The sequence below is a fragment of the Hippoglossus stenolepis genome, chromosome 23, assembly GCF_022539355.2.
Source record: "Hippoglossus stenolepis isolate QCI-W04-F060 chromosome 23, HSTE1.2, whole genome shotgun sequence".
NCBI classification, from domain to species: domain Eukaryota; kingdom Metazoa; phylum Chordata; class Actinopteri; order Pleuronectiformes; family Pleuronectidae; genus Hippoglossus; species Hippoglossus stenolepis.
In genome coordinates this window covers 121,807-139,288 of record NC_061505.1, presented here as the reverse complement: position 1 = coordinate 139,288, position 17,482 = coordinate 121,807, and the positions used below count along the sequence as shown (strand labels likewise).

The 17,482-nt window shown below is 45.9% G+C and overlaps 2 protein-coding genes across 2 annotated transcripts; one reads left to right on the top strand and one right to left on the bottom strand.

Annotated features, from left to right (window-relative positions):
- Positions 1-223: 223 nt before the first annotated feature.
- abce1 (ATP-binding cassette, sub-family E (OABP), member 1) lies at positions 224-11,938 on the bottom strand. Its single transcript, XM_035148507.2, has 19 exons — positions 11,799-11,938; positions 10,854-10,994; positions 10,696-10,781; positions 10,445-10,542; positions 9,636-9,753; positions 8,156-8,293; positions 8,016-8,085; positions 7,648-7,744; positions 7,464-7,553; positions 7,247-7,368; positions 6,673-6,797; positions 4,402-4,498; positions 3,751-3,810; positions 2,145-2,203; positions 1,497-1,607; positions 1,264-1,406; positions 1,033-1,155; positions 848-959; positions 224-695 (listed from the first exon to the last, which is right to left on the bottom strand). The coding sequence occupies exons 2-19, from the start codon at positions 10,954-10,956 to the stop codon at positions 648-650; spliced, it is 1,800 nt and encodes a 599-aa protein (XP_035004398.1). The 5' UTR covers positions 10,957-10,994; positions 11,799-11,938; the 3' UTR covers positions 224-647.
- A 14-nt stretch (positions 11,939-11,952) lies between these two features.
- Positions 11,953-14,192, top strand: anapc10 (anaphase promoting complex subunit 10). Its single transcript, XM_035148508.2, has 7 exons — positions 11,953-12,114; positions 12,420-12,592; positions 12,696-12,814; positions 12,895-12,985; positions 13,378-13,498; positions 13,578-13,631; positions 13,803-14,192. The coding sequence occupies exons 2-7, from the start codon at positions 12,477-12,479 to the stop codon at positions 13,980-13,982; spliced, it is 681 nt and encodes a 226-aa protein (XP_035004399.1). The 5' UTR covers positions 11,953-12,114; positions 12,420-12,476; the 3' UTR covers positions 13,983-14,192.
- Positions 14,193-17,482: the final 3,290 nt, after the last annotated feature.

Genomic DNA, 17,482 nt, shown 5'->3' with positions numbered 1-17,482 from the left:
TGAAACCTGGGCGCTGTTTAAAGGCAACACTAAAACCTGATGGTTTTCTTTAGTTTGACCAATGATGTGGAGGATTTTATTTATATATATATATATATATATATATATATATATATATATATATATATATATTTCTTAAAAACTATCACTTTCCTGTTTCAGTTTAAAGACTAAACATTTCAGCCGTTACAGAGAAAATAAGAAACGAGGTCAGAAACTGTGGTGGAATAAAGTTGTTTATCATTTGAACACAGCCTGAATGAAGGGCACCACAGGAAGTCGAGCTGGGGCACCACAGGAAGTCGAGCTGGGGCACCACAGGGTCGAGCTGGGGCACCACAGGAAGTCGAGCTGGGGCACCACAGAAGTCGTGCTGGGGCACCACAGGAAGTCGAGCTGGGGCACCACAGGAAGTCGAGCTGGGGCACCACAGGAAGTCGAGCTGGGGCACCACAGGAAGTCGTGCTGGGGCACCACAGGAAGTCGTGCTGGGCACCACAGGAAGTCGTGCTGGGGCACTACAGGAAGTCGTGCTGGGCACCACAGGAAGTCGAGCTGGGGCACCACAGGAAGTCGAGCTGGGGCACCACAGGAAGTCGTGCTGGGGCACCACAGGAAGTCGTGCTGGGGCACCACAGGAAGTCGTCTCAGTCGTCAAGGAAGAAATAATTTCCGCTCTTCTTCTGTTCAGTGTCCTGAGAAAACAAAGGGAAACGGTCAGAGTGATGAGAGCAGTTTGAAATCATGAGAATCACTCAGGTAGAATAAACAGCAGTTTGATGTTGTCAAATCTTTAATCGTGTATAAATCAAAGTTGTTTCAAGAGTAGAAGTTCAGGTGTAAACACCTTGATGGAGTTGAGTTTGTTGATCCGGGGTCTGAAGTTGTTTGGGTCTCGTCTGAACGTGATTTCCAGCAGCGACAGGAAACGGTTCATTCCTGCCAACAGACCCTGGGGCCTGACCGAGAGGAATTCATTTTAAATACAGTTTAACGTTTGAGCCTTTTTAAAAATGTCTTTTCTCATCTTACGTGTTGGCGGCGGTCTGCCTGGAGGGAATACCGTCGAACACGATGACTCTGTCGGCCAGGTAGGTCGCCATGATGAAGTCGTGCTCCACGACGAACGCAGTCTTCTTGGCGTGGAGGATGTACCTGCACACGTGTCGGACATGAAGGAACATGAAGGAAGATTCAAACAGGAAACAACTTCACAATTTCTTTTTATTTTGCTGTAGAATTCTGGGTAAAGTAGCGTGTGACCTCTTGATGACCCTGGCGGCCATCAGCCGCTGCTCAGAGTCCAGGTACGCCGACGGTTCGTCAATGAGATAAACATCAGCAGGTTTCCCCAAACACAGAGTGAGAGCGACTCGCTGCAGCTCGCCACCAGACAGGTTCTGCACCTGGAGGGAGGAGGGGGGAGGAGGGGGCGTTAACATCCCGTCAATCAATCGGAATTAATCATTCAATTATAATCAATAATTTTTGCTCACGTCCTGATCGATGATGCTCTCGATCTGAAGCGGCTTCATCACGTCTGTGATGAACTGAGGGTGAGTGTAGGCGTCTCGGATCTTCTCATGCAGCAGAGCTCGGACGCTGCCCTACACACACACACACACACACACACACACACACACACACACACACACACACACACACACACACACACACACACACACACACACACACACACACACACACACACACACACACACACACACACACACACACACACACACACACACACTGGGGTTAGAGGGGTCAGGGGCTAACCCCCCTAACCCTTTATATTATATATATTTATAAATAAAAAGAAAACAGAAAAACAACCAAACATAGAGAAGTTGTTTATGTTTAATGATTGATGCCCGCCCGCCCGCCCGCCCTCCCAGCAGGATGATGTAATCAGCAGAGCTCTGATCTGGATCCAGTTATTTTTCTTTCTTTCACATGGTGAGTTTTTTTGCTATGAGATAAATCCTGGTGAGAACACATTGATAGTGGTGTGTTTGTCATAGAGTGTGTGTTAGAGTGTGTGTCATAGAGTGTGTGTCATAGAGTGTGTGTGAGTCGCTGCAGGTGTGAACTGAGCTCACTGACGTTATGTTTCATTGTTTTCAGCTGCTGATGAAACAAACCTTAAACTTGGGGCTGATGGTTTGAGGCTTGTAGCTGACGAGGAGGGTGGGAACATCACCTGGGGGGGGGGAAGAGAAGGTCAGAGTGTGTGTGTGTGTGTGTGTGTGTGTGTGTGTGTGTGTGTGTGTGTGTGTGTGTGTGTGTGTGTGTGTGTGAGAGAAGAGAGAGAGAGGTCAGAGTGTGTGTGTGTGTGTGAGAGAGAGAGAGGAGAGGTGTGTGTGTGTGTGTGTGTGTGTGTGTGTGTGTGTGTGTGTGTGTGTGTGTGTGTGTGTGTGTGTGTGTGTGTGTGTGTGTGTGTGTGTGAGAGAGAGAGAGAGAGAGGTCAGAGTGTGTGTGTGTGTGTGAGAGAGAGAGAGAGGTCAGTGTGTGTGTGTGTGTGTGAGAGAGAGAGAGAGTCAGTGGTGTGTGTGTGTGAGAGAGAGAGAAGGTCAAGGTGTGTGTGTGTGTGTGTGTGTGTGTGAGAGAGAAGAAGTCAGAGTGTGTGTGTGTGTGTGTGTGAGAGAGAGAGGTCAGAGGTGTGTGTGTGTGAGAGAGAGAGAAGAGGTCAGAGTGTGTGTGTGTGTGTGTGAGAGAGAGAGAGAGAGGTCAGAGTGTGTGTGTGTGTGTGTGTGTTGTGTGTGAGAGAGAGAGAGAGAGGTCAGAGTGTGTGTGTGTGTGAGAGAGAGAGGGTCAGAGTGTGTGTGTGTGTGTGTGTGAGAGAGAGAGAGAGATCAGAGTGTGTTGTGGTGTGTGTGTGTGTGGGAGAGAGAGAGAGAGAGAGAGTGTGTGTGTGTGTGTGTGTGTGTGTGTGTGTGTGTGTGTGTGTGTGAGAGAGAGAGAGAAGTCAGGTGTGTGTGTGTGTGTGTGAGAGAGAGAGAGGAGGTCAGAGTGTGTGTGTGTGTGTGTGAGAGAGAGAGAAGATCAGAGTGTGTGTGTGTGTGTGAGAGAGAGAGGGAGGTCAGAGTGTGTGTGTGTGTGTGTGAGAGAGAGAGAATCAGAGTGTGTGTGTGTGTGAGAGAGAGAGAAGATCAGAGTGTGTGTGTGTGTGTGTGTGAGAGAGAGAGAGAAGTCAGAGTGTGTGTGTGTGTGTGTGTGTGTGTGTGTGGGTGTGTGTGTGAGAGGAGAGAGAGAGATCAGAGTGTGTGTGTGTGTGTGTGTGTGAGAGAGAGAGAGAGAGAGAGGTCAGAGTGTGTGTGTGTGTGTGGAGAGAGAGGAGGTCAGAGTGTGTGTGTGTGTGTGTGTGTGTGTGTGTGTGAGAGAGAGAGAGAGAGGTCAGAGTGTGTGTGTGTGTGTGTGTGTGTGTGTGTGTGTGTGTGTGTGTGAGAGAGAGAGAGGAGAGGTCAGAGTGTGTGTGTGTGTGTGAGAGAGAGAGAGGTCAGAGTGTGTGTGTGTGTGTGTGTGTGTGTGTGAGAGAGAGAGAGAGGAGGTCAGAGTGTGTGTGTGTGTGTGTGTGTGAGTGTGTGTGAGTGAGAGAGGTCAGAGTGTGTGTGTGTGTGTGTGTGAGAGAGAGAGAGAGAGGTCAGAGGTGTGTGTGTGTGTGTGTGTGTGTGAGAGAGAGAGAGGTCAGAGTGTGTGTGTGTGTGTGAGAGAGAGAGAGAGAGGTCAGAGTGTGTGTGAGACGCTCACCTCCCTCGTCAGGTTTGAGTCCTCCAGCCAACATCCTGATGAAGGTCGTCTTCCCTGTGCCTGCACACAAACACACACATTTTCACAACCTCCACTTTTACCTTGTTGTGTTCACAGCTGCCTGTCTCACTGTCTGTCTCACTGTCTCACTGTCTCCGTCTCACTGTCTCTCTGCCTGTCTCACTGTCTCTCTGCCTGTCTCACTGTCTGTCTGCCTGTCTCACTGTCTGTCTGCCTGTCTCACTGTCTGTCTGTCCACAGGATAACAGGATGGAACATGGGCCCTGACAGAACTCATTAAATGTTGTTTACCCTTATCAATGCTGCTAAAACCTTCATCTTGATGATGTTCTCCTTTACACTTGACATCTGTTCACTTGTGTCCGTCCTGGGAGACGGATCCTCACATGTGTCTCTGAGGTTTCTACCTTCTTTACCTGTTAAGGTTTTTTTTAGTAGTTTTACTCTTGTTGAGGTTAAGAACAGAGGATGTCTCACCTTGTTAAAGACCATGAGACAAACTGGGATTTGTGAATATGGGCTATACAAATATAATTTGATTGATTGGATCTGGATAACGTGGCTGACGACAGCCTGAACATCAGAGGAGAACCAGAGGAGCCGTGTTCATCATCAAAGGGAAACACGCACCGTTCTCTCCCAGCATCACCATGATCTCAGAGTCCGTGAAATCCCCTCCTTTAATATCCAACATGAACTCGCCCATCTTCTTGGACATGTCTGGATACTGAAACACAATCACAACAAGAAATCAACCATGGCAGGATCCTCAACATCTCCACGCAACCATCACAACACAAACATCTCCACGCAACCATCACAACACAAACATCTCCACGCAACCATCACAACACAAACATCTCCACGCAACCATCACAACACAAACATCACAGCCATCACAACACAACCATCACAACCCAAACATCACAAGACAAACAACACAACCATCACAACCCAACCATCACCACGCAATCATCCCAACCATCACAACACAAACATCACAACCATCACAACACAAACATCACAACACAACCATCACAACACAAACATCACAAGACAACCATCACAACACAACCATCTCCATGCAACCATCACCACAACCATTACAACACAAACATCACATCACAACCATCACAACACAAACATCACAAACATCACATCACAAGACAAACATCACAACCATCACAAGACAAACATCACAAGACAAACATCACAACACAAACATCACATCACAACACAACCATCACAAAACAAACATCACAACCATCACAACACAACCATCACAAAACAAACATCACAACCATCACAACACAAACATCACAACACAACCATCACAAAACAAACATCACAAACATCACATCACAACCATCACAACCATCACAAGACAAACATCACAACACAACCATCACAAGACAAACATCACATCACAACCATCACAACACAAACATCACAAACATACATCACAACACAACCATCACAAGACAAACATCACAACACAAACATCACATCACAACACAACACAAAACAAACATCACATCACAACCATCACAAGACAAACATCACATCACAACCATCACAACCATCACAACACAAACATCACAAAACAAACATCACATCACAACCATCACAAGACAAACATCACAACATCACACACATCACAACCATCACAACACAAACATCACAACCATCACAACACAACCATCACAAAACAAACATCACATCACAACCATCACAAAACAACCATCACAACACAACCATCACATCACAACACAACCATCTCAACCATCACAACACAACCATCACAACACAACCATCACATCACAACCATCACAAGACAACCATCACAACACAAACATCACAACACAACCATCACAACACAACCATCACATCACAAACATCACAAGACAAACATCACAACACAAACATCACATCACAACCATCACAAAACAAACATCACAACCAACACAAGACAAACATCACAACCATCACAACACAACCATCACAAAACAAACATCACAAACATCACATCACAACCATCACAACACAAACATCACAACACAACCAACACAACACAAACATCACATCACAACCATCACAACACAACCATCACAAACAAAACCAACAAACATCACAAACATCACAACACAAACATCACAACACAACCATCACAACACAACCATCACAACACAACCATCACATCACAACCATCACAACACAAACATCACAACACAACCATCACAACACAAACATCACATCACAACCATCACAACACAACCATCACAACACAACCATCTCAACCATCACAACACAACCATCACATCAACACAACCATCACAACACAACCCTCACAACACAACCATCACAACACAACCATCACATCACAACCATCACAACACAACACAACCATCACAACACAACCATCACAACACAACCATCACATCACAACACAACCATCACACACCATCACAACACAACCATCACAACACAACCAACACAACAACTCACAACACAACACAACCATCACAACACAACCATCACAACACAACCATCACATAACACAACATCACAACACAACCAACACAACACAACACAACCATCACAACACACCATCAACACCATCACAACACAACCAACACAACACAACCAACACAACACAACCATCAAACAACCATCACAACACAACCATCACAACACAACCAACACAACACAACCAACACAACACAACCATCACATCACAACACAACCAACACAACACAACCATCACAACACAACCCTCGTCTTTAAACCAGAGGACCAACATGGAACTGGTTCTCGTGACGTCTTAAATGTGAAGTAGAACCAGACGACACATCACGATGACTTCACTGATCCAAGTGAAGAAGACAGGAAGTGAAGACGCACCTGGTAGTGACGGAGTCGCTTCACCTCCTCCTCATTGGCCGTCTCAGCCACTTTGAAGACCAATGAGGTCTCACGGAACCTGAGGTTCTCCGTGGGAACGTAACCATCCAGGAAGATGTTGATACCTGCAGGACGGAGAAGGAGGAACGAGCTGAAGCAGTGGAAGAGACAATCGGTTACTGTGTGTGAGTTAGTGTGACCCTGTGTGTGTGTGAGTTAGTGGACCTGTGTGTGTGTTGCAGTGACTCTGTGTGTGTGAGTTAGTGTGACCCTGTGTGTGTGTGTGTGTGTGAGTTAGTGTGACCTGTGTGTGTGAGTTAGTGTGACCCTGTGTGTGTGTGTGTGTGTGTGTGTGTGTGTGTGTGTGTGTGGAGAGTTAGTGTGACCCTGTGTGTGTGTGTGTGTGAGTTAGTGTGACCTGTGTGTGTGTGTGTGTGAGTTAGTGTGACCCGTGTGTGTGTTGACCTGTGTGTGTGTGTGTGTGAGTTAGTGTGACCCTGTGTGTGAGTTAGTGTGACCCTGTGTGTGTGTGTGTGTGAGTTAGTGTGACCCTGTGTGTGTGTGTGTGTGTTACCCTCTCGGACACTGAAGGGCATGGTGACCACACCGTAGGCGCTGGGGACTCCGTACAAACAGCAGATAAAGTCGGACAGGTAGTCCAACACACTCAGGTCATGTTCCACCACGATGATATACCTGACACAAGTTAATAGTAATAATTATAAACACCATCATATAAAATGAACATGAACTGAAACCGTACACATTATTGCTTTAACCAGGTGAGTCACCTGTCGGGGGTGATGAGCGAGCGGATGGTGATGGCGGCCTTCAGCCTCTGTTTCACATCCAGGTAACTGGACGGTTCGTCAAACATGAAGCTGCAGCAGAGACACAACAGCCGTCAGTGTGTGTGTGTGTGTGTGTGTGTGTGTGTCCCCACACCTTGTACAAGTGTGTGTGCGTCTTCCTCACATGTCGGCCCTCTGGATACAGACGACTGCGCAGGCGAACCTCTGCAGCTCGCCGCCGGACAGATCCTCCACGTTCCTCTCCCGCAGGTGAGTCAGATCTGCCCGGCAACAGCCAATCACAATAAAGATCCAGTCAGTTTGTGTAAACACTATGAATCATATCAACATCTGCAGGAGCCGTTATGAAGTCATGAGCCCGGAGCTGGAAGAAACGTCTTTGACCTCAGGTCCTCGAGGTAGAGTCGGAATCTACATTCACAATTTACCTTCTGAGTCGTGGGAAACTTTGTTTAACCCTAACCCCCACAGGACCTGTGTGTGTGTGTGTGTGTGTGTGTGTGTGTGTGTGTGTGTGTGTGTGTGTGTTACCGAGCTGATCACAGACGATTCTTTGTGTGTCTGTGTCGTCTTTCCTGCTCAGGATGGCTCCTACCGACCCCTGGAGGTAGAGGTGAAGAATTACACCCAGCCCTCAATGGTCTGACCCCCCCACTGAACTTCCTCGTTACCTTGACGGTCTTCGGGATCTGGTCGACGTACTGCGGCTTGACGATGGCCCGCAGGTCGTCCTCCAGGATTTTGGTGAAATAGTTCTGCAGCTCGGATCCTCTGAAGTACGTCAAGATCTCCTGCCAGTCTGGAGGATTCTGGGAAAGTCCGGAGGCCACAGACGGATTCCATCAATGTTCAGTTACATACGAACACATGAAGCAGCAGATTCTCATGTATGTTATTATCAGACACACGAGAGATGGAACATAAGTATGACGTAGAAGATGAATATGAAATAAGTGTGAAAAGTGAAATTGAAACTGAGAAAACGTGTTTTAATAACCCTAACGAGTTTTATTATTGCTGAGATAATTAATAAATAGAACATTTTGATTTAGATTCCAGACGATAAAAAAAAGACGAGCGTGAACAAAATTATTCACTTTATTTTAAATCATTGAATTTCCTCCATATTTTATTCTTTAATGATTCTAGTTCTACTTTACTGTGTCAAATTAAAAAAAAAGATTAATAGAAACTCATACTAATTTAATCAAATCAAAAAGAACAGAAAAAAAATAGAATGGATTAGAAAAGAATACGACTTTTTAAATCTAGAGTAAAACTGAACATATGCTCATATTTGATCTTTATTTGAATCTGCTGAGTATTTTGATCCATGTGATTTATGACATGAAGACAATTTCAGACGTTTGGTGGGAGAGAAGCTCCGCCCACATCTTATCTCATCCGCACAGCAACAAACGACGCTCAACGTTTCCATCTATCAGCAACATGTGTGTGTTTGTGTTACACTCACCTCACTAAGCTGTGTGTGTTACACTCACATCAGTAACATGTGTGTGTGTTACACTCACATCAGCAACATGTGTGTGTGTGTGTTACACTCACATCACTAAGCTGTGTGTGTTACACTCACATCAGTAACATGTGTGTGTGTTACACTCACATCAGCAACATGTGTGTGTGTGTGTTACACTCACATCAGCAACATGTGTGTGTTTGTGTTACACTCACATCACTAAGCTGTGTGTTACACTCCATCAGTAACATGTGTGTGTTACACTCACATCAGTAACATGTGTGTGTGTTACACTCACATCAGCAACATGTGTGTGTGTTACACTCACATCAGCAACATGTGTGTGTGTGTGTTACACTCACATCAGCAACATGTGTGTGTTTGTGTTACACTCACATCACTAAGCTGTGTGTGTTACACTCACATCAGTAACATGTGTGTGTGTTACACTCACATCAGCAACATGTGTGTGTGTTTGTGTGTGTTACACTCACATCACTAAGCTGTGTGTGTTACACTCACATCAGTAACCTGTGTGTGTGTTTGTGTGTGTTACACTCACATCATTAACCTGTGTGTGTGTTTGTGTGTGTTATACTCACATCAGTAACCTGTGTGTGTGTTTGTTACACTCACATCATTAACCTGTGTGTGTGTTTGTGTGTGTTACTCACATCGTACTTCCCCAGGTTGGGTTTCTGTTTTCCAGCCAGAATCTTCAGAGCTGTGGACTTCCCGATACCGTTGGTCCCCACAAGACCCAGAACCTCACCAGGTCTGGGGATAGGCAGCCTACACACACACAGAGACACACACACAGAGACACACACACTTTACAAAAACTGCAGAAAATACATAAATCCTGTTTAAAAACAAAATCTTCCACATATTAAATCTGAATGATTCTTTCCTGTCGAGATAAACAAATAGATCTCGTTCCAACTGAGCTCAAGCGTTTGTGACCAGAGAATCTGAAAAGGTTAAGTCAGTGAATCTATGAACTGATGTCACGTCTTCAAAGTTCATTCGTTTCACCTGCGGATAAAACTGAGATTTTATTTTCCCAGAATTCACTTTGCTCCCAAACAGCAGCCGATCTGTTCTGCCACCGGTTTGAACCGTCTTCAGATCAGATGATTTCCTGGAGCATGTGCATACTTTGATATTTGACGCTGGAGCTTGACACGAGTAAAAGGGACATGTCCTGGAAGACCTCCGTCCTTTTTAAAGCTTGTAACTCTTGTTCAGTTCGAACAACAAGACAATAACTCAGTACACACAGGGTCAGAACCCGACAGCTGTTCATATACTGTATACAAGTTATTATTGTTTTAAATTGACTGGTGTCAGATCAGTTCTCTGTCCAAACGTTAAAGTCCAGGAGTAGAAATATGGAATCAGAACATGTGACACATTCACAACATGTTCATCATCATACAGAGAAAATGACGTGACAGACGTGTGTGTTAAAGCGTCAGCGTACCGGTGCAGTTTGAAGGAGTTGGCGCAGTATCGGTGTGTGGTTTCCTTCTTCAGGTTGCTGGGCAGGTTGACGATAGACAACGCTCCAAACGGACATTTCTACAAAGACACAACGACGTCAGAATAACCAAACAACACCCACAAAAAACACAACACAATAAATCACTGATTCATAGAAACCCCATCAAAATAAAATTGGGTTGTCTGTCACAATCACCTGCCCTCCATCATAAACCCCCCACACGTCGTTACCTTGATGCAGATACCGCAGCCGATACACAGAGACTCGGAGATCCACACGATCTTACTCTGCGGCGTCACCTCGATGCACAGCTTACCTGAGAACACACAGGAAGCTCCTTAAGAACAACTCCGCTCCTCCATCCTCATATTACTGAGCGAACACTCACCCATCCGGACCACGGGGCAGCTCTTCTTGCACTCCTGACGGCATTTCTTAGGTTTACATTTGTCGTGGCTGACGATGGCGATCCTGGTGTTTTTATCCGCCATGGTGGAGGCTGGGCCGCCGGACGCTCGCACCCGAGGAGCTGAAACAGACCAAAGAGAAACGATGTGATGGCGAGGAAGTCTGGAGGAGTAAATGAATGTGGCACAGCTGATGGTGAAATTCAGACAGACAACAACTCTGCTGAAGCAACACATTCTGGAGTGAGCAGCCTTTAACAAAAGGCTCCGGCCAGCAGCTCCAGCTGATGGTTTCAGGTCTAAGGCTGTAAAGTGGTTTCATGGATCCCAGCGGCTCAGGCCATGGGAGCATCTCTCCTGGGGCCTCCAGGCGGAAGCTCCCGGGTTCAAGGCGTGTCCGGTTCAGATTCATCTTGTGTCGAATCAGTGAATTGAAACGAACATGTCACTTCTGTTCGCTTGTGACTCGTCACATTCGACCGCAGACTCGTTGTGTGACGTCCCAGTTGGATTCGTCCTGGTGATACACGAGTCCCTCACGAGCCGAATTCACGTGCTGACCCCGGAGATCACACAGGAACCTTTCATCTTCTACCTTTTATCTTCTCACCTTCATTAGAACACGAGACAACTTGTAACCCCAGAACAAGTGAACGGGATGTGGCTCCACAGAAAACAGTGCAGCCGCGGCTGCGTTGAACAGACGTACATGTTCAAAGTGTCACGTGAGATCACGTGTGTGTTTAGTTAGCTGCGGTTTAAATGAACGCTAACTACGAGCTAACCGCGGCTAACACGGAGGAGCTAGCCGTTAGCTTCGCGTTAGCCGCGGAGGCCCCGCACTGACAGCTGCTCAACATGGTACATTCGGCGGAACGAGGCCGAAGAGAGGCGGTGGAATCCGGGAGGAAGAGTCCGACACTCACCGCTGTTCGGCTCCGGTTCCCGTGCTCGAAGGAATCAGACAAGAAGCGACGTCAGCAGAGAAATGATCCGCAGTGAAACTTCTTCTCCGCAGCAACGTGTTCGTCTCCTGGAGCCGGCGCCAAACATGGCGGCGCACACGCACAAAGCGCGCGCCGGTGCCGGTGACGACATCAGGACGCGACTCCTCGGACGCTGCAGAGTGGGAGATGTAGCATGTTAGCTCGTTAGCTCGTTAGCCTGTTAGCCTGAAGCTTGAGTGTGTTTGTGTGAACGCGTCTCGCGACCTGAGACCTGAGACTTTGAACGACTGTCACCGTGAGTTCAACTTTTATTTTGACCGTTTGAAGTTAAGTTTGAGCGCGTTGGACCAACGTTAGCTTCACGTTAGCTTCTAAAGCTAAATCCAGTCAATCCATCCAGTGCATAACTTAGTGCATCTGTGAATAACATGTCAGGAACATCTTTATCCTGAGGACTAGGAAGCCACACGCTGTATATATATGTTCTGTAACGTTAGTGTCTCATACAGTTTGTATGTATTCTGTACGTTGAGGATCAGTAAAGATCCGAACTGTTTTTAAAGCAGACATATTATGCTCCTGTTCTACAATTTGATTTAGTTCCTGAAACTAACGTCTGGACGTAACCATAGCAACAGTCGAGCTGAATGGAGACAAATGGCTGATGGAGAGAACGTAGTGTTCCTGCCGTATCAGTTTGAGCCAGAGTCAGATCCTGAAGAAGCTGCTGAAGACGCTCGGGAGTTAAGGCCCCAGCAGGAGGTTTCTGAACGGTCAGTGACCATCCCATAATATGTCTCCTTTAAAACACAACGTGTCCCTGGGATGTTGTAAACGTGACTCAGATCCACGTGTTCTTTTCTTTCTCTGTGACAGGAGGATGGCCACGCCGAGCAAAACGCCACCGGGCGCCGACCCCAAGCAGCTGGAGCGGACGGGGACGGTCCGAGAGATCGGATCTCAGGCAGTTTGGTCGCTCTCGTCCTGTAAACCCGGTCAGACCCTGTGTGTGTGTGTGCGTGTGTGCGTGTGTGTGTGTGTGCACACAGAGAAACAGTGTCGTTGCTCTGTGCAGGTTTCGGGGTGGACCAGCTGCGAGACGATAACCTGGAGACGTACTGGCAGTCGGACGGATCGCAGCCTCACCTGGTGAACATACAGTTCAGGTAACTGAGTTCTTTCAGTACGAGGACGTGTTCATGGTCAAAAGCTGCACATCTGGATCTGACCACTAAACAACACCCGGAGGTTTTTTAACCATGTGGATGTTTTAAAAAAACCTTTATCTTTGGGATCTGATTCTGATATTAGGGAGTAAAACATGTTCGATATTAAATCTGTATCTCTACATGTGACGGCCTTTTCACTCCAGAGTCAAACATGTTTATTTATTCTAACACAGATATAAATGGGACAATCTGATCACCTTGAGCAGTTTGTGCTGATAGATACTGTAAATATTAAAAATCACACACTGATGATAAAGAAATGTAATGATGTTTGATATTTTACACCATGAACTTTATTCTTTAAAAAAATGTGTGTGTGTTGTGTTCAGGAGGAGGACGACGGTGAAGATGTTGTGTATTTATGCTGATTATAAATCTGACGAGAGCTACACGCCCAGTAAGATCTCTGTCCGAGTCGGCAACAACTTCCACAACCTGCAGGAAATCCGGGTAACACACTGGCGTCTTCTGCCGTTTGATAAACAGGCGGACGTTCAGAACCTGACTTCTTCTTCTCTTGTCTCTGCAGCAGCTGGAGATGGTGGAGCCGAGCGGCTGGATCCACATCTCTCTCATCAACCAGGTGAGGAACTGTCGAAATAAACCTTCATGAGTGGAAGTCAGTTTGTTTTTCTTTGTGCTTAATCGTGTGTGTGTGTGTGTGTGTGTGTGTGTGTGTGTGTGTGTGTGTGTGTGTGTGTGTGTGTGTGTGTGTGTGTGTGTGTGTGTGTGTGTGTGTGTGTGTGTGTGTCAGCGGACAAACGAGCCAATCAGCACCTTCATGATACAGATAGCCGTGTTGGCCAACCACCAGAACGGCAGAGACACTCACATGCGGCAGATTAAAGTCTACACGCCGGTGGAGGAGAGCTCTATCGGCAAGTTCCCACGATGCACCACAGTGGACTTTATGATGTACCGCACCATCAGGTGATCTGGACCCACATGGGACCGCCGCACTGTGTTCGCCTCCAGGGGAATTCTGGGAAATCTGCTGGCTCCTATTTGATGGATCCTGATGGGATTTACTCTTCACTATAGTTACTGTCACATAAGGAAACTTAAAAACACACAATATTTAAATTTAACTGAAACATCTGTATCGCCCCCTGGTGTCTGGTTACAGTACAAGTCATAAACTTCCTCCATGTTAGCAGATGGGACATGGACCAAACAAACAATCTCAGTAGATGTTAAATAAATGTTTGTCAAAGATGTTTCTGTCATTTCAGGTCGTTCTTCTCTCACTGATGTTTGTTCAAGTGTTTCTGATCAGTTACATTTTTTGAATTTCTTTAAATAAGAAAATATGTTAATAAGAATAAAGGAGAAAAGCAACACCAACTTTTCACCTTTCACAGACAAACCACGCCCCCTACAGGCAGAATTACATTTAGATCTTCTTCCCCAGGCATGTGGTCCCACCTACTTAACACAACCAGCCAATCAGAGGACTTCACGCTGACTGTCAGTCATCGACTGCTGTTTGTAAAACTAATCGTCACTAAGCCCCGCCCTCCTCACGTACTGATGCTTACCTGTCAATCAAAGTTCTGAGGACGTGTTGTCAGTTTCCTGGTTTGGTTTTAAATCACAGAACTTTTCTTTGCGTTAATTCTGTGAATTGTTTGGTTCACAGACGGAAACATGACCTCACACCTTAAATGTTTAATGTGGAACAATACATCAGGTTTCATGGTTTTAAACGTGTTGATGATAAAAGTCTGAAGACAGAAGGAAGAAGAAAGTCCTGTTTTTATCTTGTTTGTTTGGTTCGCTCCAGAACCGGATTCATGATCCCACACCATCGATTAATAATTAAATACATATGATCGTCAGGTCGTGTGAAGAGCGACACAGACGCGCAGGAATCTTTCATTTGACAGAAAACCACGAAAGACGTGAGCTGCTGGTTTTTCCGTTTTTCACCATTCATCAGTTTCTGTCCAGTGTGACGACGCTGGTGGGATCGAAATTTACCAATATTCTCAAAACAAATCCCACTGGTGGCATCGGCACGTTTTCCCTTGGTTGATATACTGGTAGACTTTCAGTCTGCGTGACGTTCTGAATGCGACTCCACACCGATGGCAGCTGTACAGTTTGGCTCCAGTGTGAACACGTGAGGATCTGAACTTCTTCCCACAAAGGTCACACATGTGACTCTTCTCTTTAGTGGGGACCTTTGTGCGTCTCTGTTCCTATAGCAACAGAGAGAGAGAGTTGTCTAACACCTTGTATCTACAACATGTTATAACATCTTCAGTGGTCTGCATCAGCTCCATCGGGAATCTTTTACATCAGGGTGATTCGGACAGAGAGAACCAGGCTTCTTGTCCCAAGAGGTCGATGTTCTGAGCAACGTTAACGCTCATGATGGAGAAACAGCAGCTGATTGCCACCTGGTGGTGAGTTGGAGAAAAGCTGCCGGACACACCTGAAAAGCCCAAACCAGTTCTGAAGGTGAAGCGGGACCATCTGGAGGGTCAGAGAGGTCTGTAGAGGCGGTGACCCAACACCTCGCTGCGGACGCTGGCAGTGACGGAAGCCTTCAGGCCGGAGCAGCCGACAGGTACCAAGAGAACCAGACTCTGGTGTGGGAGGAGCTAGTGGAAGCAGGAGCCACATCGTGTTCAGTCAAGAGGAGAAGCTGCTACTCGATCACACACATTCATTCAGGGCAGCACTTGTTTCAATGAGGGGCCATTCAGGGTTCAGCATCTTGCTGAATCAGCATCTTGCAGCATCAGGACACTTTGGCAGGTGGAAGACAGGGATCGAACCTCAGTGTCTCAGTAAAGACAACTTGTCTCCAACTGTCTTCATCACCGGAACCGAACACAAATAATAAAAAATAAAACTGTCTTCAACACTTTGTGTTTCTGACGTCACTGACCTGTGGACCTCAACCAACGGTCTCTGTGCTCTGCTCCGGGTCCTGGTTTTTTCTTAATCACAATGTTAACTGGTCCTGGTCCATAAGGTCCTGGTCGTCTTTGATCCGCGTCTGGTCCCGGTCCAAGTTGTTCTTCTCTACAGGCTCAGGCTGTTTCCACTCCGTGTTCTCGCGATATCTTCATCATATCTCGCAGTCACTTAGCTCGGCCTTAGTTACTGTTGCTATGGAGCAGCGTTCCGTCCACCTGGTGCGGACATCAGAAATGTGATGTTATATATTCACATGTATATACATAGATACATACAGTACATGCATACCATAGACGGTCATGTTGCGTATGTTGTCAGAAACATGAGTTACCGTTGATGAGTGTTTGCTGAATAATAAAGTTATAGTTTGTCTGTATCGTACAAACTCCAGTTTATACACTACCGTTCAAAAGTTTGGGGTCACTTAGAAATGTCCTTATTTTTCAAAGAAGATAACATTAAATTCATCAGAAATACACTCTATACATTGTTAATGTGGTAAATGACTATTCTAGGTGGAAACGTCTGGTTTTTAATGAAATATCTACATAGGTGTATCGAGGCCCATTTCCAGCAACTATCACTCCAGTGTTCTAATGGTACATTGTGTTTGCTAATCGCCTTAGAAGACTAATGGATGATTAGAAAACCCTTGAAAACCCTTGTGCAATGATGTTAGCACAGCTGAAAACTGTTTTGCTGGTGAGAGAAGCTATAGAACTGGCCTTCCTTTGAGCTAGTTGAGTATCTGGAGCATCACATGTGTGGGTTCGATTATACTCTCAAAATGGCCAGAAGAAGAGAACTTTCATGTGAAACTCGCCAGTCTATTCTTGTTCTTAGAAATGAAGGCTATTCCATGCGAGAAATTGCGAAGAAACTGAAAATGTCCTACAACGGTGTGTACTACTCCCTTCAGAGAACAGCACAAACGGGCTCTAACCAGAGTAGAAAGAGAAGTGGGAGGCCCCGGTGCACAACTCAGCAAGAAGACAAGTATATTAGAGTCTCTAGTTTGAGAAATAGACGCCTCACAGGTCCTCAACTGGCAGCTTCTTTAAATGGTACCCGCAAAACGCCAGTGTCAACGTCTACAGTGAAGAGGCGACTCCGGGATGCTGGCCTTCGAGGCAGAGTGGCAAAGAAAAAGCCATATCTGAGACTGGCCAATAAAAAGAAAAGATTGATATGGGCAAAACAACACAGACATTGGACAGAGGAAGATTGGAAGTGTTATGGACAGACGAATCAAAGTTTGAGGTGTTTGGATCACACAGAAGAACATTAGTGAGACGCAGAACAGGTGAAAAGATTTCTACAGATTACCTCAACACATTAACAGCTAGAATGCCAAAGGTCTGCAATGCTGGAACTGCTGCAAATGGAGCATTCTTTGACTAAAGCAAAGTTTGAAGAACAAAATTAATATTTCAAATAAAAATCATTATTTCTAACCTTGTCAATGTCTTGACTATATTTTCTATTCATTTTGCAACTCATTTGATA